We start from the raw sequence: 23,590 nt of genomic DNA, 5'->3' as shown, positions 1-23,590 counted from the left end.
CCTTGCCCATTGAGAACACTGGTTATGGTGGTGGGTTATGTTACTTATAGTCGCACTCGGGCCTTGTCCATTGAGAACACTGGTTATGGTGGTGTGTTATGTTACTTATACTCGCACTCAGGCCTTGTCCATTGAGAACACTGGTTATGGTGGTGTTATGTTACTTATAGTCGCACTCGGGCCTTGCCCATTGAGAACACTGGTTATGGTGGTGTGTTATGTTACTTATAGTCGCACTCGGGCCTTGTCCATTGAGAACACTGGTTATGGTGGTGTGTTATGTTACTTATAGTCGCACTCGGGCCCTGTCCATTGAGAACACTGGTTATGGTGGTGTGTTATGTTACTTATAGTCGCACTCGGGCCTTGCCCATTGAGAACACTGGTTATGGTGGTGTGTTATGTTACTTATACTCGCACTCGGGCCTTGTCCATTGAGAACACTGGTTATGGTGGTGCGGGCCTTGTCCATTGAGAACACTGGTTATGGTGGTGTGTTATGTTACTTATACTCGCACTCGGGCCTTGTCCATTGAGAACACTGGTTATGGTGGTGTGTTATGTTACTTATACTCGCACTCGGGCCTTGCCCATTGAGAACACTGGTCATGGTGTTGTGTTATGTTACTTATAGTCGCACTCGGGCCTTGTCTATAAAGAGAACACTGGTTATGGTGGTGTGTTATGTTACTTATAGTCGCACTCGGGCCTTGCCCATTGAGAACACTGGTTATGGTGGTGTGTTATGTTACTTATAGTCGCACTCGGGCCTTGTCCATTGAGAACACTGGTTATGGTGGTGTGTTATGTTACTTAAACTCGCACTCCGGCCTTGCCCATTGAGAACACTGGTTATGGTGGTGTTATGTTACTTATAGTCGCACTCGGGCCTTGTCCATAGAGAACACTGGTTATGGTGGTGTGTTATGTTACTTATAGTCGCACTCGGGCCTTGTCCATTGAGAAAACTGGTTATGGTGGTGTGTTATGTTACTTAAACTCGCACTCCGGCCTTGCCCATTGAGAACACTGGTTATGGTGGTGTTATGTTACTTATAGTCGCACTCGGGCCTTGCCCATTGAGAACACTGGTTATGGTGGTGTGTTATGTTATTTATAGTCGCACTCGGGCCTTGCCCATTGAGAACACTGGTTATGGTGGTGTGTTATGTTACTTATACTCGCACTCGCACTCGGGCCTTGCCCATTGAGAACACTGGTTATAATCGGACTCTATTTTCACCTAGTGAATACCAAATGTGATTATTTCACTGGTGAAACTCGGTGAAATATATTATGATCTTACCCTTAAACAAAGAATTATCCTCTATATATGAACATGTAAAATATATTGAAACAAACAATCAGTACTATTGTTTATTTTAATGCCAAATTTATTCATTGCATTTCAAATAATACGTAATTCTTAAAAAGTTTATTAAAATTGAACACCAAAAACAATTTTGGAAGAGGTATTAAAAATAGCGGTTTTTAAATAAATGAGAACACTGTAAATATACCATTGATAAAGTATGAACAAATCTTAAACAAAAATTCATAAAATAAAATGAACCAGAAATATTTGGACAATTGAATGAAATATGCATGGACTGAAATGACAGCTGATTTGTCATTGGATGCATATGAGGCAGGTCATCTACTGGTCATACCTAATCTTCATGTCAAGTTTGATGACCATAGGTCCGGGAATTGTTGAGTTATCACTCGGACAAGCTTTGGTCTTCCAACAGACCGACCGACATGTGCAAAGCAATTATATAACCCCTCTGCTTCGAAGGGGGGCATAATTAAACTAGATGTTCACTGAAAACTGATACTTCAACTCATGCATTTAGTGACATATAAATTTCTACTGTCTACTATATAAGAAAATAAAATATGGACAATCAGAAAACCTTTTTTCAGCTTACAGTCACACTGACCTTGACCTTTGACCCACTGACCTCAAAATCAATAGGGTTCATCTGCTGGTCATGACCAATAAGCCTACCTAGTATGAGGTCCCTGGGTCAAAGCGTTCTCAAGTTATTGATCGGAAACCGTTTTTCATGTTAAGGTCACACTGACCTTGACCTTTGACCTCAAAATCAATAGGGTTCATCTGCTGGTCATGACCAATACACCTACCAAGTATGAGGTTCCTGGGTCAAAGCGTTCTCAAGTTATTGATCGGAAACCGTTTTTCATGTAAAGGTCACACTGACCTTGACCTTTGACCCACTGACCTCAAAATCAATAGGGTTCATCTGCTGGTCATGACCAATAAGCCTACCTAGTATGAGGTCCCTGGGTCAAAGCGTTCTCAAGTTATTGATCGGAAACCGTTTTTCATGTTAAGGTCACACTGACCTTGACCTTTGACCCACTGACCTCAAAATCAATAGGGTTCATCTGCTGGTCATGACCAATACACCTACCAAGTATGAGGTTCCTGGGTCAAAGCGTTCTCAAGTTATTGATCGGAAACCGTTTTTCATGTAAAGGTCACACTGACCTTGACCTTTGACCCACTGACCTCAAAATCAATAGGGTTCATCTGCTGGTGATGACCAATACACATACCAAGTATGAGGTCCCTCGGTCAAAGCGTTCTCAAGTTATTGATCGGAAACCATTTGGTATTCCGACCGACCGACCGACCGACCGACCGACCGACAGACAGACAGACCGACCGACCGACCGACCGACATGTGCAAAACAATATACCCCACTTTTTTCAAAAGGGGGCATAAAAAGATCAGCCAATAATATAAATATTATTTACTCAAACTCTGAACACTAAGGAAGTCAATAAAAAAAATCATATATTTGGGGTGACAATCATTAACACAAACAAATCATATATTTGGGGTGACAATCATTAACACAAACAAATCATATATTTGGGGTGACAATCATTAACACAAACAAATCATATATTTGGGGTGACAATCATTAACACAAACAAAATTGCCACCTAGGCCATAACTCAAACAAGAGCTGTCACAGTATGTGACGAATGCCCCCGAATGTGACATTGACCTACGAACAAGGTCAGTACATATAAAGTTGATCTTGCCTTTATGTGTCAAATACATATGGCAAGTTATTTTAAATTTCCTCTGAACATAAAAAAATACCACCCATACTTGAAAACCTACACTGTTATGTCCTTATATTCAGAATTCCCTTGTGAATAAACACTTAGTGTATCTTTCACCTTAGAGGTAGGGACATGGGTCTTGCACAGAACACGTCGTCTTCGTATGTGGAACACATGTAGCAAGTTATTTTAAAATCTGTCCTTACAAGGGAAAGTTACAGCCCCGACACGACAACCTATACCCTATGTCCTTGTATGCAGCACTCCATTGTGAATAAACATGTCCTTATAAGGGAAAGTTACAGTCCGGACACGACAACCTATACCCTATGTCCTTGTATGCAGCACTCCATTGTGAATAAACACTAAGTGTGACCTTGACCTTTGAGGTAGGGACACGGGTCTTGCACGTGACACGTCGTCTTGGTATGTGGAACACATGTGGCAAGTTATTTTAAAATCTGTCCATACAAGGGAAAGTTACAGCACGGACACGACAACCTATACTCTATGTCCTTATATGCAGCACTCCATTGTGAATAAACACTAATTGTGACCTTGACCTTTGAGGTAGGGACACGGGTCTTGCACGCGACACGTCGTCTTGGTATGTGGAACACATGTGGCAAGTTATTTTAAAATCTGTCCATACAAGAGAAAGTCACAGCCCGGACACGACAACCTATACTCTATGTCCTTATATGCAGCACTCCATTGTGAATAAACACTAAGTGTGACCTTGACCTTTGAGGTAGGGACACGGGTCTTGCACGCGACACGTCAACTTGGTATGTGGAATACATGTGGCAAGTTATTTTAAAATCTGTCCATACAAGGGAAAGTTACAGCACGGACACGACAACCTATACTCTATGTCCTTATATGCAGCACTCAATTGTGAATAAACACTATGTGTGACCTTGACCTTTGAGGTAGGGACACGGGTCTTGCACGCGACACGTCGTCTTGGTATGTGGAACACATGTGGCAAGTTATTTTAAAATCTGTCCATACAAGAGAAAGTTACAGCACGGACACGACAACCTATACTCTATGTCCTTATATGCAGCACTCCATTGTGAATAAACACTAAGTGTGACCTTGACCTTTGAGGTAGGGACACGGGTCTTGCACGCGACAAGTCGTCTTGGTATGTGGAACACATGTGGCAAGTTATTTTAAAATCTGTCCATACAAGGGAAAGTTACAGCACGGACACGACAACCTATACTCTATGTCCTTATATGCAGCACTCCATTGTGAATAAACACTAAGTGTGACCTTGACCTTTGAGGTAGGGACATGAGTCTTGCACGCGACACGTCGTCTTGGTATGTGGAACACATGTGGCAAGTTATTTTAAAATCTGTCCATACAAGGGAAAGTTACAGAGCCGGACGGACGGACGGACGGTGCGATTTGAATATGCCCACCTTCGGGGGCATAAAAAGGTTGAAACCAGAGTTGTGTGCCTTGCTTAGCATGTGCGTATCGTCTCTGGCAACATGTGTACCAAGTTTCATTGGAGTATCTTGAGAACAGTTTAAGAGTTTTAGCCAATCAAAATGACGCAACCGCAGATGACACTAACGCTTTCAAAACAGCCCAACTGTTGTTTTTAAAAAAACAAAAAAACAACAACAACATACAAGCTAATAAAGACAAAATTCTCCAGCATAAACCATGTCGCATCGTTTGATACAGAGCTATTATAATCACATACATGTATATCACATACAGAAATTGTCAAAACATAGTTGAGTTAAATATATAAAAAATGAGATTCTATTTGACAAATTATTGAGCATAAAGTATTTTTTCTTCATCACTCGGTGAAATATATTACTATCTTACTCTGAAACAAACATTACCCTCTATACCTTCGTTTTGTTTGGAGCAGAAGAAGAAATGAATTTCGAAAAATAATATCCCCATATTAATGAAATTCAGTATATCAAATTTGATCTATATAAAAGCATAAAAACGCCCCACCCCCTCCTCATCACTTGAACAGATCTTTAACCAAAAATGAATACACAGCAAAACAATTAATTTAAATATATAATTATAATACCATACCCCCAGCAGAGATATTGAAAAAGCGTCTTCTTACGGTTGTAAGCGGACCTTGCAAGAGAATTTCGAGTAAACCCACTAGCCGATACATTGTATTTAGAAAGGCAATGATAATCTAATGTTTATCTTTCTGAAAAATATATCTATTTATAAATCTGAATAAATTTATTAATGCATTTATTTGCTAACTAATATATGCAATAATCTTATCGTCGTATAAGTAAGTTACAGTTACTCGTTTTTTCCTGAAAAGTGCCCTCTTACAGACTAAGACGCCGTTTCGCTAAGGCTAACATCAAATTTCGTCCGAGGCGAAGCCGAGGATACAATTGATGTTCGTCCTAGCGAAACGGTTTCTTACGTTTGTAAGAGAACACCTTTGAAGAATAAACGAGTTACTGTTACATAAACTATGTATGATGGGGTAAACTACAGTAAGCATAAGGCTATTGTGATTTGATTTTATAAAGCTCCTGCATGTCTACAGTTAATACGAAGTATTTTATTTTTTTGAAAAAAACCCAAAACCACCGCATCGGGTCGCGGTCATTTTTAGTGAGTCGGTCGAGTTACGCCAAACAAATGTTTTAATTTTAATGGTGGCCTCATGTACATGTTTAAGCTTGGCTTTGAAGCTGCACTCTCACAGATATACCTTTTAAACAACTTTTTTTTTATTTTTTGTCTTGGAAAAAGCAAACTTTTGCGTAAATATCTGTAAACCAACGATAAAAGATTGCTGACAAAATATCAGAGCGAAGATTGTCATATTCCCGTTCGAAAATTAATGTTTTAAGGCTGAAACCGTTACTTATGGTTTAAGAAAAATGCATAAAAAATCACCTTTTAACTTAAAAATAAAAATCTGCGATTTAATTTTTAGTCAGCAGTCTTATATAACTTGTTGCCATACATTTTCGTAAATATTGGCTCGTTCCAAGACAAAAAAATTAAAAAGTTGTCGAAACGTTCAATCTGTGAGAGTGCAGCTTTAAGAAAAAGCCAAAGCAGACAATACTTTACTTCCACCCTTTCTATAAACCGGAGGGAGAAACTATTTATAATGTTTAAGGGTGCGAGCGCTGGGGTCGGTAGTCTGGGTCCAGCGGGGCATCCAGTAATAGGGGATCCATCCGGCGCATCCCGGATAGTTTTTCTCGAATATTCGCCGGTAGTAGAGAGCTTCCTTGGTCTGTGGGGGATTGTGGGGGAATGTGGCTGCGGCGTTAGCAAGGTCCTCATCGTTGATCTATGAATAATAAAGAACATAAGGTAAACTGGCGGTAACCACTAGCGAATCCAGGGGGGGGGGGGGGGGGGGGAGGGTCTCCACCCCAAATCGTCCAATATTTATTACAATATGTAGGAGAAGAAGGTAATAAAATACGTTAATATTTTCTTAGCTGGCGGTGAGAGTGGGGGGGGGGGGGGGGCGACACCCAAACCACCATGGCATTACTTAAAAATAAAACTAAATAATTTTCGGGTTGGAGGCAGGGGCGCAAGTCAAAAGGTTACGCCTCAAGTGTTGCCACCTCTAACATCAAATCTTGGATCCGCTCCTTGTAACTTGACACCGATCTCTAGACCGATCAGAAAACTCGATTTTCTTGATAAACCCTTCAGAAACAACAGTGTTCTTAACGTTGTCTTTTTGTGATTTTGTTGTGTGTATTTGGGAACAGCAATGGTTATAAATTTGTACCTTTAAAGACAAGATAAATTTTAATGCAAGACATCAAAGCCGCGGCTGCATAGGTTTAGGAGCGAATCTATATTTTTTTTTATCAAATTCTTCATGAGTTTAAACTTAAGAGTTTAAAGTGATTGAAATTAGCGACAGTTTAGGTGATATGTGGACAATTGGTCGATGTCAGGTACATACTCCGCCACTGTCTGCCTATTTCACTAATCTTAGGATTACGCTGTTATAAAAGACAGATTGGTGTAGTGTATATGATATGAGGGGAGTAACTTTACAAAAGCATATAAGAGTTGTCTTTGAAATAACTTTCGCTAAGGCCTAAGCACAATACCGGTACCTCTTACTGTTAAACTCAAGACAGGTATGGGCGTGAATATGTAGGGATTTTGCATTCTAGTGCACCAGAGTGATGATACAATGCGTACCAATTTTTTTTACCAAACCTCTGATGAATGAGAATGGGATTTCAAAGCATGTTGCTTTGACTTGACAAAGGGAAATAACCACTGCCTCTGGCCGGCGACCAGTCTCATTGAAAAGGAAGCGAATTATTTTGTTGATTTTCGGTAAAGCCGTCTGACTATCATTTCTTTATAATATATGTTTCATATCAGTATTTTATATATTTACGAACATTGAAATAGTTTCTTTACAACACAGCTTAGAAAAGTTGAAAGAAATGTGGTTTACCAAATATTCACTTTTTTACAAACTAAAAGTTATCCATAGACACTTGTCCATTGGAAATTGTAAATATGTATTCCTGTTGCCTTCAAATATTGCAAAATAGGTCCGAGTTCAGTTGTAAAAATGAACAAATATAAACACTTTATGTACAATGCATTTTTGGTACAACACATATCAATATTAGTATCCAGCCAGCAAATACCATTCAAATAGTACTATTAATCATATGAGGACACTAGAAATCAGTGTTCTGCCAAGGACGCACCCTTGCGCCATTGGCGCAGAAAAAATCGGGATGGCGCAACGAAATACCTGTAGACGGGCCGATCGGCGCGCCCGTTTTTCGAAAAGCCGTTCTGACTTAATTGAATTTTTAAAGAGCCGTTTTGACTTAATCGATTTCTTTTTCAGAAGTTTTACAGCACAGCATTCATTCGATAAAACCACGATTTTCATTGGTCCGAATACATGTAACTATCCAACTGCGAGGGGTAGTATATTTTGTTTACTAAATTCAATGTCATCATCATGGCTGAGAAAAAGAAAACAAATCAAATTAGAGGGGGGAGATATAAACAAATTCAATTTCAATGAGGCCCTGGTGCATTATAGGAATGCAAAACAGGAAAATATTCCTGGGTGGGGAGGGTTACAATTTAGCGATGTGATTTGTCCGCGGATTCGCGGAATTCCGCGGATCTAATGGCCCCAAGGACCCCCCCCAAAAAAAAAAAAATAAAAAAAATAAATAAATAAATAAATAAATAAAAATAAAAATATTTTTTTTTAGCTGATTAAAATAGATACTAGTGTGCTTTGGGGCCAATTTTTCTTCTACGGCAGTGTGCTTTTGACCCCAAAAGTGCCCCAATGACCGAAATGATTTCAGCCCTCCAGCTGCCAGGTCAATCACATCCCTGATAAAGCATAACAACACATTGACATGTGAAACTGTTCTTAACATATATCATTGTGTCTCATTTGTGCCATGTTTATAGTTTTTTTCTAAATGTTAAATGGATCTGTCCAATATTTGAGAATACTGATGTCATGTAGATGTTACACCATGTATATAATGGGTAAATAAAACACTTTCATTTAAAAGTTTTAAATTTTTCCCTGGAAAAGGTCATGGCCCTTCACTTTTGAAAATGGCCCCTAATTTTCATGACTGCTGGGCCATTCGGCCCCATCTTTTTCAATCCTTGGCAGAACACTGCTAGAAATTAAATTTTTACATTAAGTTTAACGGAGGTATAAGAGTAATCAAATTATTCAATCTGAACACCATGGCCATTTTCCTTCATTTAAATGAATAATAATAATAAATAATTGTAGCGTTTCACCTTTAATTTGTATTACCTAGTTCAAATTTTATTCAACGAAAGTGTCTTATTGCATAAATAATTTAGCTTCCTAATAGCAAAGTTCCTAACTCAACTGCTAAATTGATATCACTATGCGATCTGCTTGCAGAATGGTTAAATGAAAACATATTTGACACTGTAAATCGTCCTTATAACTCCCCATTCAAAACTCCTCGGCCATTTTTTTATCGAAAACAACCTAGGATGTATATGGACGGTTTACAATGTCAAAAATCGCTACACTTTAACTACGCTGCAAGTAGAATCGCCTAGTAATTTCAATTTAGCATTTTAACTTAATGACTAAATTCTTGGGAATCTTTATTATGTTTGCAATAATACACTTCACTGGCAATCAAATTAAAACTTAGATCTACAAATACAAGGTAAAACACTACATTAAATTAATTATACAATTAAAAAAATACGAACTACTTCTAATGATGTACCTGCATGAATCCGAGGTTGTTTTCGATAAAAATAGCTGAGGAGTTCCGAATGTATAACTCCCGAGTTTTGTTCGGTTGGAAAATGGCCAAGGTGTTTTGAATGTCAAGTTTCCGTTACCTGTACATCGATGTGCGACTGCAGAACCTCAAACCACGATTTAGTAACAGACGATATACCGTCACTAAACGCTTCTTTCGGGCGCCACAAAATCCCGTCTGGAAGTAAATCTTGATCCGAAAATGCGGAACGGAGCAAATGTTTCTCAATGCCGTCTTTTGGCAACTTTTCGCTATCCGGCAGTTTCATGTAGTAATTTGTAAACCGATGGTCAAGGAACGGTACACGAACTTCTAGGCTGAAAAGTAAAGACAATGCTAGCTTAGAATATTACAAAATACACGGGTTGGCTCGATATCACAGGGACCGGCTGAAATACTTCGAGCCTCGCAAATATCGAGCCAAACGGGAATGCTTACATAGAGCAAAAGAAAATCTGTCCTTCACATCAAGTTCGAGCCAACGAGTAATAAGAGCCAAGCGATAACTAGCCAACGAGTTTCGACTGTAAATGCAGATTTGTACAGAATAAGGCGACCAGGTTAGATTCCAGGCCTTGGCGCATGTGAGTTTGGTTAGTGATCACCAAGCCAGAGAAGTGGATATTCTCCAGGTTTACCAGTTTTCCCCACAACACAATATCACACCAGTCTCGTGCAACATCGTGCCAACGAAAGTGACTTAGTATAAGTTCTCATAACCTTTTTTCACAATTGTTATAAAATATTTAATGTTTTAACTAAATCTGATTTCTTGAGGGCAAAAGACAAGTTTTACACTGAAAGATGACTGGGTTGCATGATAACAGACCCCCTCAATACTGGAACAAGGGCGAACGCTAACGCTGATATGTTGGTGCTGTTGTTTAGTCAACAAGGAGCATAACTCGATAATTATTAAAGCTAGAGTTAACATTCTCGTACACCTGAGCTATTATGATATGCGTTCAACAGAGTATCATTATCCAACCTCTGAGTTGCGTATGGACTTATGTGCCTCCATAAACATAAGCGTTCTGTATCTGGCAATATCTGTACCAAGTTTGATTTGGATATCTTGACCATCTGTACCAAGTTTGCTTTGAATATCTTGACCATCTGTACCAAGTTTGCTCTGAATATCTTGACCATTTCTACCAAGTTTGCTTTGAATATCTTGATCATCTGTACCAAGTTTGATTTGAATATCTTGACCATCTGTACCAAGTTTGCTTTAAATATCTTGACCATCTGTTCCATGTTTGATTTGAATATCTTGACCATCTGTACCAAGTTTGCTTTCAATATCTTGACCATCTGTACCAAGTTTTCTTTGAATATCTTGACCATCTGTACCAAGTTTGATTTGAATATCTTGACTATCTTTTTGAGTTATGGCCAAGGTATAAGAAATGCATAGCGTCGAGGCTGTCATAGCCGGGCAATAAAAAGACAATACCTAATTATAATGCGCTAAACGACACATTAATAATTATATCAGCCCAAATATAGTTACGAAACCTACCCACATGCAGCCGTGGACCGATCCGCCCTCAAGACGTCAAACATGTAGAGGTCGTTACACAGCCGAAGACTATCCTCCGACGCCGCCTCTCCCGACGGCGCCTTGTGGAAGTAGATGTACCCCATCGCGATCTCGTCGGAACCCTCTCCCGACAGGATAACCGTCGAGTTGGTTTTCTCTTTGATGTACTGCGCCATAAGGTACATGCCTGCATATTTACATGTATAAAATAATTAAGCCAAGTTTCAAGTTCTATTTTCATCAATGCATATAATATGCATGTGATATCACAAAACTATGAAACATATATTAATTAACATCAAATAAAACAGTTAACCAACATATCAAACGCAAAAAAGAAAAAGTTTACTAAACAACATCAGTGAAAACATGAAGTAATAAGACACAATGGCAGATATGTGTATAACATGCCCGCAACATTTTTTGCCGTATATATTTGTTCGATGTTTGGTATTGTCTTGTCTGAGAACTTGCATTTAAAATTAGCAGTAAAAATGAACCAATTTAAAAAAAAGTTACACAGCTGTTTCTGTATAAAGCTCCAATTAATTTGTTTGAGAATTGAAACAACGTTCATTTTTACCCGTTTAGACAGGAAATGCGAGGTTACTGAACATTAGTCTCGCGTTGCGGTCAACATTTTCTCACTAGCAACATTTTCTTGTGCAAATTTTTTTCATGGTTTTAACAATTAATGCATCTAACTTCTAAAGACCTACCCACTGACGCTCTGACGGTTGTGATGTCATAACTTTCCAGGTGATAGATGACGTCATCGACTGCGTTAATACCCTGTTCGGGTGTGAACACGAGCGGGTGGTGCTCCGTTACGAGAAAGTCGGATACCTTCAAAGGTTTTAAATACAGTGTTTGACAACATAAACCACAACTATCACATAATCTGATTAATACCCCCACCCAAACGCCCAGGTGTTGGAATGCCAAATAACTTTAAAATCTGTCCTTGCATGTCAAAGATATAACAAAGCATTACTTAGTTCGAAAGGTTGATGTGACCTTGACCCCGAAGAAATGGACACGCGTCTTGTGTGCATCCTCGGCACCCAGCGTATTCACAACCTATACATCATATATGTTATGAATAGGCTGGGGTCCTGAGGATGCTCGTGCGCGACATGCCCTCATTCTATGGTGGTCACTAATTCTGCCAAATAACTTTAAAATCAGACATTGTATGACAGTGATTATGGATAGGACAGGGCTCGACATTAACCACTGCCCGATTGCCCGGGGCAAGTAATTTTTGCAGACGGGCAGTAGTTTTTAGAATCTCCCTGCCCGATCGGACAGTAACAAAAAAAATTGTCATAGTGTCGACATTTCGGGTAAAAAATAGTAGTCCGTTCTCTCCTTCTTGGAGAGTATTTATCAAACCGAAACTAATGCACTCATTGGTTGTTGACTCGAAAAATCGGGTCAAACGGAGCTCCTCTGACATTTTCATTCGAAACTACGATGGCGAAGAATGCCGAATATTTTCCGATAGAGCTCGAGTAATTCCGTCTAGATCCGTTGGCCAATCGTGTGAGCTGCACCAAATCCATATAGCTCGCATTCCAGTTAATGCCCTCACAATGTACACAAATGGTGTTTTGACAGTCGACACTGTCAAGTTTTTTTAATGTTTCAAACGAAAAAAGGCTAAGTCATCCGAGAAAAAGACCAGCTATGAAAATAAACCAAAACGACGCTGGGTCGAGTCTTGGGGGAACAATTTTCCTGGACTCAGACACAGCGATTTTTGGCTATTTTTCGGACTGCTCCAATTTTCGGATGCTCGGTTTTTGGAACATAACATTGCGATAAATTGTAATTTACTTCTAAATAAATGTAAGATTACAAGGCTAAGATAATAAGAGGTTGACTGTTCGTTCTTATAATTCAATTTTATTTCATCCTTAATAATTTGAATGTATGTGCTATTAGTTACAAATTTCATGACAACTGATTTATTTCAAATACAGCAAGCCCTGATGTGCTTGCCCGAATGGATTTTTTACTTGCCCAATTTTTTGGGGCTCATTTTGTTGTTATATGGAAATGGGTTTTGATGTGAAGTATAACAACAAAATGAGCCCCAAAAATTTGGGCAAGTAAAAAATCCATTCGGGCAAGTGAAAATGGCTAGGCTTAGAATAAGCGTCAAGCCCTGCAGGACACAAACTATCACCAGTAAGGCATAAGCCGCCAAACATGGAAATTATATCTGTTAAAAAACCTGGGCCATATTACAGAAGCATCTTAAGTTAAAATTTTACCTTTTTCTTAAATTCAACAATTTCCTTATCTGTTTTATTTCACTAAAAGAAAGTGTTATGCTTAGTGTAAATTCAACAAATAAAATATCGACACTTTAAGTTTTTAAAAATGAAAACTCCATTTTAAAAAATTAGTTTTGTAATGAAATATGACAATTCCAAATAATAGATGATACATTTATCTAAAACTGAATGACCGAGCTAAATCATTAATTGCGTTCGAGAACATATAAAATGTATTAGAATGCACCATTCAATTGTAACCACGGCCCCCCAGGTCCGGGGAATAGCGGGTACATTGACTTTCGGTCCAGCCAACCCCGGGTAAAATCCCCGCCCTGCAGAGACGAAGTGATGGTCAAATCCCTGCCAAATGGCCCCGCACCCCAGGGAGCCTAGGTATGGCCAATTCCCCGCTATATTTTGCGCGTAGACAAAACCACCGCACTTAACCGGCACTGCAGGGCCACCTTAAAGGTAAAACACGACCCATTTCCCCGGCTTTCCCCGGTATACCCCCGGATCTGGGGGGGGGGTACTTGAGGTAGCAACCTTACTTGATAACTTGATAAATATTAATAATTGAGATTAACGTAGAAAAAAAACAATGTTTATTTAATAAGAGTATTATAATTTAAAATTGAAGCCAGCATGAAGTTATCAGATAAAAAATGTCTCGTGTGCAATGTATTAGAAAATGAGTTTCATTTTATTCCCGAATTCCCTTTATAGTATGATATAAAAAAACACATTATTATATATATTATATAGATAAATACAACTGCTGCAAAATACCAAATGTACATGAGCATGTGCAATTAACGTAATCCAAAAATGTTAAAGAGAAAATAAAATTAGTCATTTAGTTTAAGCTGCACTCTGACATATTGAATGTTTTGACAACTTTTTTTTTGTCCTGGAACGAGCAAATTTTGGCGAAAATCCATGGAAACCAGTTATAGAAGACTGCTGACAAAAAATTAGATCGCAGATTTTTATATTTAAGTTAAAAAATGATGTTTTATGCAATTTTTTTTTTAAACCTTTAGTTAAGGTTTAAGCCATAAAACATTAATTTTCGAACCGAAATATAACAATCTACGATCTGATCTGTTATCAGCAATCTTTTATAATTGGTTTGCAGATATTTACACAAAATTTTGATCTTTCCAAGACTTTAAAAAACACATACCAATGCCTGTATGCCTAAAATATACATCAAACGTAAATGTAGGCTGCCACAAACTTGATATACTGACATCTACTGTATTGTTTATAATTCTATTTATTATAAAGACTAAGTTGATTTTGAAATCCATGCAAAGTTTTATTGTCTTTGTATGCATGCCATTAATATTGCAAAGATCTATTGACTGCTATTTATATAATAACATGTTTTCACAGATGTTTACTCAAGGACATTATGTCTATAAGTATTTTTTAACAAACTATCAAACTAATGCAAAACATACTAAGTTTAGAGGGTTGCTGTGACCTTGACCTCTTTGGTAGGAGGACGGGTACGACCTTGTGCGCGACATGACCTCATACTTTGGAGGTCACTTTTGCAAAATAATTTTTAAAATCAGACATTGTATAAAAAGATATGGACAGGACACGAACTATCAGCAGTAAGGCTTATAAAGTAATACAATTTCAAAAAGGTTGTTGTGACCTTGACCTCGGAGGATGGCGCACCAATATTAAGGGCGACAGGACCTCATACAATGGTGGTCACTTCTGCCAAATAATTTTAAAATCCGACCTTGAATGAGAAATATATGGGCCGTACACGAGCTTTTATCAGAAAGGCTTATAAAGTTAATCAGTTTAGGAAGTACATTGTATTTGTGACCTTGACCACGGAGGTAGGTCCAACGGTATAAAGGGCGACATGTCCTGTACAATGCTGGTCACTGGTGCCAAACAATTTTAAAATCCGACCTTGAATGAAAAACATATGGACAGGACACAAACTTTTAAACGTAAGGCTTATAATATAGGATAATAGCGAAACATACTAAATTTGGATGGATGCTGTGACCTTGACCATTAAGGTAGGGTCTAATGTGCGACACATCCTTATGCTTTTGTGGTCACTTCTGCCAAATGAATTTAAAATCCGACCATGACTGATAAAGAAATGGACCGGAAAATCAGCACGGACACATATACCAAGTTCAGATGGTTGCTGTGACCTTGACCTTGAAGGTAAGAAAACGGGTCTTGGACGCAACACACCCTTGTGCTATGATGGTCAGTTTTTTTAAAAATCTGACCATGAATGAGAATGAAATGGAGCGAACAAAAACAACACGGACAAACGGACTTATACTTAGTTCATATGGTTGCTTGTGGTGACAATTCCTCGTTCTATGGTGGTCACTTCTGCAAAACGAATTTAAAACCGACCATAAATGATAAAGAAATGGACCAGACCAAAACTGGACGGACCGACGCACGTGACAACGCGCTTGATTTATGTGTGTAAACATAACTCCAGTTAAATGACCAATGTAGGACCTAGATTTCACTTGGACAGTTCCACGACTGAACATACATGTAGTCCCGGGTGCGTTTACAATTATGTTCAAATTCGTGGGCAATGATCTGCTTTTTTTAGCAGCCATGGATAGCATCATCGCACCAGTCGTGGGGTTTCTCGTACTGGGTAAAGAGGCTGCATGACTTATGGGTAAAAATCACATAAAAATGCATTCAGCAAACAGTTTTATGACGTCATACCTTTTTCGCCGCCTCCAAATCGGGACTCCCCTCCATGCCAACGGAGAAGGTTTGTATCTTGTACTCAATGCCCATTTTCCGGGCCTCCTGGACGACGAGGGCCGTCACGAGCGAGGAGTCCAGGCCGCCCGACAGCAGGCAGCCGACCCGAACGTCCGCCATTAGGCGCTTCCGAATTGCCGTGGTCAACAGTTCACGCACGTTTTTCTTGATGTCCGTGCCTGAAAAAGGGCGAAAAAATCAGAATTATATAAAAATAAATAAATCCATATATAGTCTCGCGCCTTATAATGGCTGCATTAAAGTTTGACCCCGTCAGATCAACCAGGGTGACTTAAACAAAGTTTTGAAATCGAAGGAGGAATTTACCCTCATCAAGCGGGTTTCCACCAAGAGTAATTTTGGACCCAAAATACCGCGAGACCGGCGGTGTACACTCCAATTCATCAGAGGTTCGACAATGCTAAATATACGCATAGTAGCATCGCTCTGTTAAACGATAATAGTGATGTATGTCATCAAGAGTGGTCCCATTTCACCATTTTGTAAGTTTTAATAACTAGACAAACATTTGACATACCTGACAAAAGATCGTTTTCAATATTATACTTGCTGCAGGGTTGATTTGGACAGGGTTTCACTGAGTTTAATGGCAAATTCAACACACAAGTTAGTTTAATTTTGTTTTGAGTGAATGAATATACGCCTCCAGATTTAATCAAAACATTGTTGTCTTAATTTTCGCTCACTCGGCGCTTACACTTATTGTGCCAGTGACTTCAACATTGGCTTTATACAAAATGGCCTTCTCAGACATTATAATGGATATACAAATGTTGTGCCCAGACCTATATCTCAACACTAAAGTCTGTAAAATTCGTACCGATTTCTACGGGGAAGGTGTTATATGCCGGCGGCTCCCCTATCTTGTGGAAGCGAGCAGTCTCTGTGAGGACAGCTTTTCCCTCCGTGTCTAAAGAATAAGTTTCCACGTGCCCAGGAGGAAATGCCTCGATCTCACCACTACCTAAGGTCCCACTGGCCCCATTTCCAATGTCCAGTCCTACCAAACCTGTAAACAATGAAGGAATTAAAATATTATAACTCATTACTATTTATTAATATGTATATACAGTCGAATCCTGTTGGCTCGAGCTTGTTTGGCTCGAATTTCTCGTTGGATTGAACTTGATGTAAAAGGCCGATTTTTTTATACAAAAGATAGCATTCCCGCTTGGCTCGAATTTTTCGAGGCTCGAGGTATTCTTATCGGTCCCTCGGAGTTCGAGCCACTGAGGTTCGACTGTATACAAATATGTATTAGTATGCAGAAAAATTAAAGACGCAAAATGCAGATCAATCAGGGGCGTAGCTAGCCCTCTATTCATGTGGATTCATAATTGTGCTAGGGGTCCGGAAAATTTTAAAACCATGGTGTAATCTGGTGCATTCTGGGCATTCTGAGGTGCTTTATTTAGTACTGAAAAATGGACAGTTTTAGGATAATGTAGTCAAGTACGCATACTGCAACGTTGGCTGATTTTTTTGTCAGAATCATGTGGATTCAGTCGTGTACTCGCGTTTAGGGAGCTACGTGCCTGTCAATGTCTAGTCAATTGACAAAAAACCAAATACTCTTCCTGCACGGATGACTTTTGTAGCCGCAGCGTCTTCATAATAATATGAATACATATTGTGTACAGTCATCATTTTATTAAATTATAGCATAAATTCACCTTTGGCCTCCGAGCAGACTGCCAGAAACCCGCTTTCCGTCTTGACCCGGAAGCCGGGCCGGACGCCAAAAGTGTCTCTTCCAATGTACACCTTCCGGTTGGCGGTGTCCATCAGACAGAAAAAGAAGACCCCGTCAAGGTGGCGGGCGGCGCGCTCTATGCCAAACTTGGCGTACAGATGGATAATCACTTCGCCATCACAGGCCGTATCCTGCTTGAAGCCAAACTCCTTTTGTAGCTGTGGAGAAAAAAGGCAGAAAATAAATTAAGATTTGCATACATACATATAATTTCTGAAGGAAACATGGATCCCGCTCGACACCATATCTCTTACGAGAATGATGTGTATGTATGGTAAAACTGACGTGACATGTCGCGATGTTAATGCCAAAGTCCACCTATAGCTTTGTCAAGGCCTTAAAAAAATCCATTTCATTCGGGTTACCCGACCCTACCTACGTAATAGGCGCCGACCGTTTTTATAGTCAGTTGTTAAAAAAGAAATTTAAAAAATAATTGTAGTGTGTGTTTTAATATGTAGATTAAAGTGACACTCTTATTCAAAATCAATACATACACATGTATAACAAACATAAATTTTGAGTGATGAACCCTCAACTACTTACTAAATAATGCATTTTTGGGAAAATATTAATAACTGTGTATTTAATTGCTGAACACGCAAAAATATTAAATGATTGGTGAATGCTAAAAGATTTACTGCGATCTACTATCGACTAATGCACCAGTCATTTGTAAACCCCCCCCCCCCCCCAGGTCCAGGAATAGCGGGGACTTTGACTTTTGGTCAAGCCAAGCCCGGGCAAAGTCTCCGCCCTGCGGGGACGATCTGATGGTAAAAAACCAAAAGCCAAATGCCCCCGCACCCAAGGGACCCTAGATAAGGCCAATTTCCCGCTATATTTGGCGTGAAGACAAAACCACCGCAGTCACCCGGCACTGCGGGGCCACCTGGAAAGTAAAAACACGGCCCATTTCCCAGCTATCCCCCGGACCTGGGGGGCCGTGGTTACAATTGACTGGTGCATAATAAGGTAGCAATACCTTGTTTTTTGCACATTTCTTTATAACTAAACTCGGTGTCCTTCATAATGCACCAGTCAATTGTAACCACACCCCCCCCCCAGGTCCGGGGAAAAGCGGGAACTTTGACTTTCGGTCCAGCCAACCCCGGCTAAAATCTCCGCCCTGCGGAGACGAACAGATGGTAAAATCCCCGCCAAATAACCCGCACCCAAGGGATCCTCGGTAAGGCACATTCCCCCCTATATTTAAAGCGAAGACAAAACCATTGCATTCACCCGGCACTACGGGGCCACCTGAAAGGTAAAAACACGGCCCATTTCCCCGGCTATCCCCGGTATACCCCCGGACTTGGGGGAGGGGCGTGGTTACAATTGACTGGTGCATAAGCACCATTGTTTTCGACATGTATTCATCCTTTTTGGTATATTCAAACAATTGTATTAGATGTGATAAATCTTATTTGGGAGTAATAGTGCATCTTTAAAACGTTTAAAGCTTTATACAGAAGATTACTTTAACACCATTATCAAATGATGATAATAACGTTTTTATAAAAAGCCCAATAAAAAATTAATATAAAAAATAAAAATAAAACCTATCTACCCTACTGACAGTACCTGTTTTTGAAAAGGATGTAACCCTAACCAAACATCATTTGGCCCTATGGAGTTAAGAAGCAACACTAATATAGTGAAAATTGTATACAATGACCTGGTCACCTTTGTTGACCCCAATCAACACTGCATGCGCAGGACATGTCCAGAAAAAAACAGCGCGTGTTATATTAATCATGAATCATGAATTGTGCGATTTATAAATATTTGCATAAATGAGGTTTATGGCTATTTTTGCACAATTTGCCATGCTTGCTAAACATTAATACTCCGCTGATGAAAAGAGGGTAATCCAAATATATCTTAATAATATACCATTAATTACCATTATATATCATTAAATAATTGTCAGCATTTTCTGTAGTTATCTAGCACTAAGTGCGTAGTTCTCTGTTGTATATGTTTACTTTAAAGCTGCACTCTCACAGATTGATCGTTTTGACAACTTTTTTTTATTTTATTTAAGTCTGAGAATGAGCCAATTTTTGCAAAGATGTTTGGAAACCAGTGATATAAGACAACAGCCAAGAGATCAGATCTCAGTTTATCAAATATTTACGTTTGATGTTTTATGGCTAAAAGCGTTACTAACTTTTTAAGGGAAACTGAATTTTTCGTCAGTTTACAAAAAATTGAGATATGTTCTATTGTGAGTTAACTTTTATGCCTGAATTAAAAGCATTGATGTCCAAATCAGCCGATTCTGATACAAAAAAAAAAAAAAAATAAATAAATAAAACAAATATTATTATTTTTTTACAAAAAACAACAACAACCTGACAATCTGTGAGAGTGTAGCTTTAAAAGGCTTACAGTGCATGCAAAGAGAATGAGTTGAAACAGGGACGACCAAATACCTCTTTAAAGTTGTAGATCTCTCCATTGTAGATAAGGTAAATGTATGGATGCTGAAAGGTTCTCATTGGCTGCATTCCACACAGATCGTCGACGATAGCTAGACGATGGAACGCCAGACAACAGCTAGAGAAGTAGTGGATGTTTTCTATTCGGAAAGCGTCGGGCCCGCGGTGTGTGATTTTGTGGACGGAGTTGCATTGGTACGATATGTCACCGTCCGAACCGAATAGCGCCCAAATGCCGCACATTTTGTCTGAAAAAAAAACAAACCCACACAATAAAAAAATGATGAAATAAAAAAAAAAATTAGATATGTATATATAATGTATACATACTAACATATTATACAGTACAAAGTGCATATTTAAAAAAAAAAATTAATATATTTTTACATATTCGGTATTATAAATTTTAGTGAGGAATTATAAGATTTTTTAAAAAAATGTTTGAGTTTGAAAATCCGGTGCCAGTGGAATCGCGTGAGCTTTTTAAATTTTCTGAAGAGGTGGCTTACCGCGTAGGTGTTGTATCATTTTAAACATACATAAACAGTATGTAATAGTTAACATATTATATTTATTGATCAATTGTCGTTTTAAACGGTCGCTAGACTGGTCAAATAAAATAAAAATGTTTGAATATATAGTTTAGAGAAAAATATGCGAAAAACATCGTAATAACAGTGAATTTATGGGGTGGGCGAATAATTGGTACAGTAGGGTGCTTATTTTAGCGAAATTATAGGGGTACTTTGCACGTGGAAATATTCGGAATCCCTAGCTATTTTTTTTTTTTTAAAAATACACATTTTTTGTCGGAAGAGCCAACCTGTCTGAGTGATAAGTTTTATCGTAATAGCTATCTTGTGTCAAAAGTTACATAGGAAAAACCTCCATTTCCAGCCGAAAAGGGGTCACTAACCAGTATATATCTGTGAGAGTGCAGCTTTATGTTTTCTATTCGGAATGCATGCAAGAATACCGGTACTGCTATATATATTTTAGGAGGATTATTTTGTAAATGTTTGTTACCCTCCCTGCATGAAAAATGTAATAAGTGCCCCGGAGGATGCGTTGTTATCCCACCCGCTTATACCACGCCCCCTATCCCTAGTCCAAATAATTGTACGTTGACGGATTTTTTTTTATTTTTGATATGGCAAATCCTTTTTAGGGATTGAAAGAATCCCATATAACACGTCTAATACTTCAAACTACCCCTATCCCCAGCCCCCAATTAATCACCCCAAACACAAAAACTATTCCCAGGCTAATAAATATTAATTGTTGGGGGGACTTTAGCTAGTACTAAATCAAGTTATTTTTTTTGCCTTTTTGTTAATTGATACAGCACCCCAGCCAACGTGCACATGTACACCAAATAACTTGTCTGCAGTCTGGCAGCATTTTACACATTCTTTCATCTTTGATGCATTAGTCTTCTAAATCAAACTAATTAAACTATTTTGTAATGTTCATTGAGTTAATGGCACAGATTGAAACACAATCCGAATTAAATTGATACAATAAGCAAGCTGGTGCATGCAAAAAAAGAACATTAAACAACAAAAAACAACATACATTTAGTTTTGGCTTCCATAACTTTAATGTTGATATTTATTTTTTCGATGTTTACTACAAGTTAAACATGTCCCAAAAGGGAATACAGTAACGTGTTCGCTGCACAGGCGCAAGTCACATAATAAAAAATCGGCCTATATAATATATTAATGTACCTGTGGTTCGCTGAAGTTCTTTAACTACATACAGTACTGGTATAGTACATGTAACACGCTGTTATGTTTTGAGTGTGTACATGTATTGCATGTGTACATGTCCAATAATAAATTAAAGAAAACAATAGAAAATACCTGTGTTTATAAGATATATATCCAAGAAACAAAGTGATGAAAGAACAGATGTTCGTCCTTGCTCTTCAAACCCAACACTAAAGTAATCTGATGATGTAATGTTGCATACTATGTAAGACCACGGCCTTCACACGTGGTTCGCGTATGTCAACCAAATCATCATGGGAGAAGGACTTTTCAACCCCAAGACTTTTCAACCCCTTCTCAAAACGAAGATTTTTCCACCCTTAGACTTTTCAACCCTATTTTAAAGACGTTTCAACCCCTACCTGTTTGGACTTTTCAACCCCTAAATCAAAGACTTTTCAACCCCTAGTTGAAATATTTTGATAGCCATATTGAAGACTTTTCAACCCCTATATCAAAGACGGCAAATGATCATGAATACAAACATACATCACTTACAGCACATTACAAATCAAAGTGCTGAAAGCACTGATGGACTAGGGCTTCATTTAGGGGAATGTTGACAACCATGTTCTAAGCATTGAAAAAATCGGCTCACATCACAAGGGGTCACTGTTTAATGGGCTAGCTTAAACTTTTGTCTTAAATTGCTTGCAAGCTGCAAAGGAAATTTGAAAAATCTCGTTAAGTGTGTGTAGAGTGAGGGGGGCGGGGTGTGGGGCATAAGCGTTAAATCAGATAAGTCATAGTTCTTTTGAATTTCCGAAAGTCGTTTAATCAGACTTGTACAAATTAATTTACGTGTTTGGCGTATGTTAACCAAAGTACACATACTTCTTTAATTTGATCAAATCTTTTATATCAAAGGTCTGTTATTTGCAGTTTCAGAGAAGATTTTCAATGATGTAATTATAAACTATATAGAAAACCTGTCACCTCTTTTTCAGGGGAGCTTTAAACCACAGGGCAATACTTTGAACAATCTTTGTAAAAGACATCTTCATTGTACACGTATGTCAGACTGCATGCACAATGCTATTAGGAAGTAGTTTTTATTTGAAAAGTGAAGAATTATTTTCTCCCTCTTAATTAGTGCTTGGTCTTCAATTAATATAAAATGTTACCATGGTAACGTAGTGCTGTTGATAAATATTAGGCACTGCCTTCTGTCTCATGCTATTCTTATTACTGCTGCAGACTTTTGTACAAAGCAAGTTGAGTAGGCTAAGATGAGATGAATATCGTTTATCAAGTATGAAATATTGAAATGTCTTTTAAATACATTGACCATCAAATTTCATAACATAGTGTCAGCAGTTCATCACACTGCTTGTGAGAATGGAATACCAAACATAATCATATTCTTTATTATATACCCATCATCAATCCACATGCAATACATATCACAAAATACTTTAACCCATATTCCGCCCCAGTGCAATACGGCCATATACCACTCTTGTGACGTCACGTCATAACAAGTATGTTGCGCAATATTAAATTGATGTCATCAAACCAATGAGTGCATCCTTAAAATGCAATTTATTATGCAAAGATGTGGCTTC

At 38.5% G+C, this 23,590-nt stretch overlaps 1 protein-coding gene across 1 annotated transcript; it reads right to left on the bottom strand.

Moving 5' to 3' along the window:
- Window positions 1-1,368: 1,368 nt before the first annotated feature.
- LOC128232220 (asparagine synthetase [glutamine-hydrolyzing]-like) lies at window positions 1,369-22,256 on the bottom strand. The gene is made up of 9 exons (XM_052945655.1): window positions 22,119-22,256; window positions 20,248-20,501; window positions 17,730-17,967; window positions 16,877-17,065; window positions 15,994-16,214; window positions 11,689-11,815; window positions 10,949-11,156; window positions 9,506-9,743; window positions 1,369-6,428 (listed from the first exon to the last, which is right to left on the bottom strand). Exons 2-9 carry the CDS (start codon window positions 20,494-20,496, stop codon window positions 6,234-6,236), a joined length of 1,665 nt encoding a protein of 554 aa, XP_052801615.1. The 5' UTR covers window positions 20,497-20,501; window positions 22,119-22,256; the 3' UTR covers window positions 1,369-6,233.
- Window positions 22,257-23,590: the final 1,334 nt, after the last annotated feature.

Source organism: Mya arenaria, chromosome 4 (assembly GCF_026914265.1).
Source record: "Mya arenaria isolate MELC-2E11 chromosome 4, ASM2691426v1".
Taxonomy (NCBI): Eukaryota; Metazoa; Mollusca; class Bivalvia; order Myida; family Myidae; genus Mya; species Mya arenaria.
This window is presented reverse-complemented; position numbering and strand designations above follow the sequence as displayed.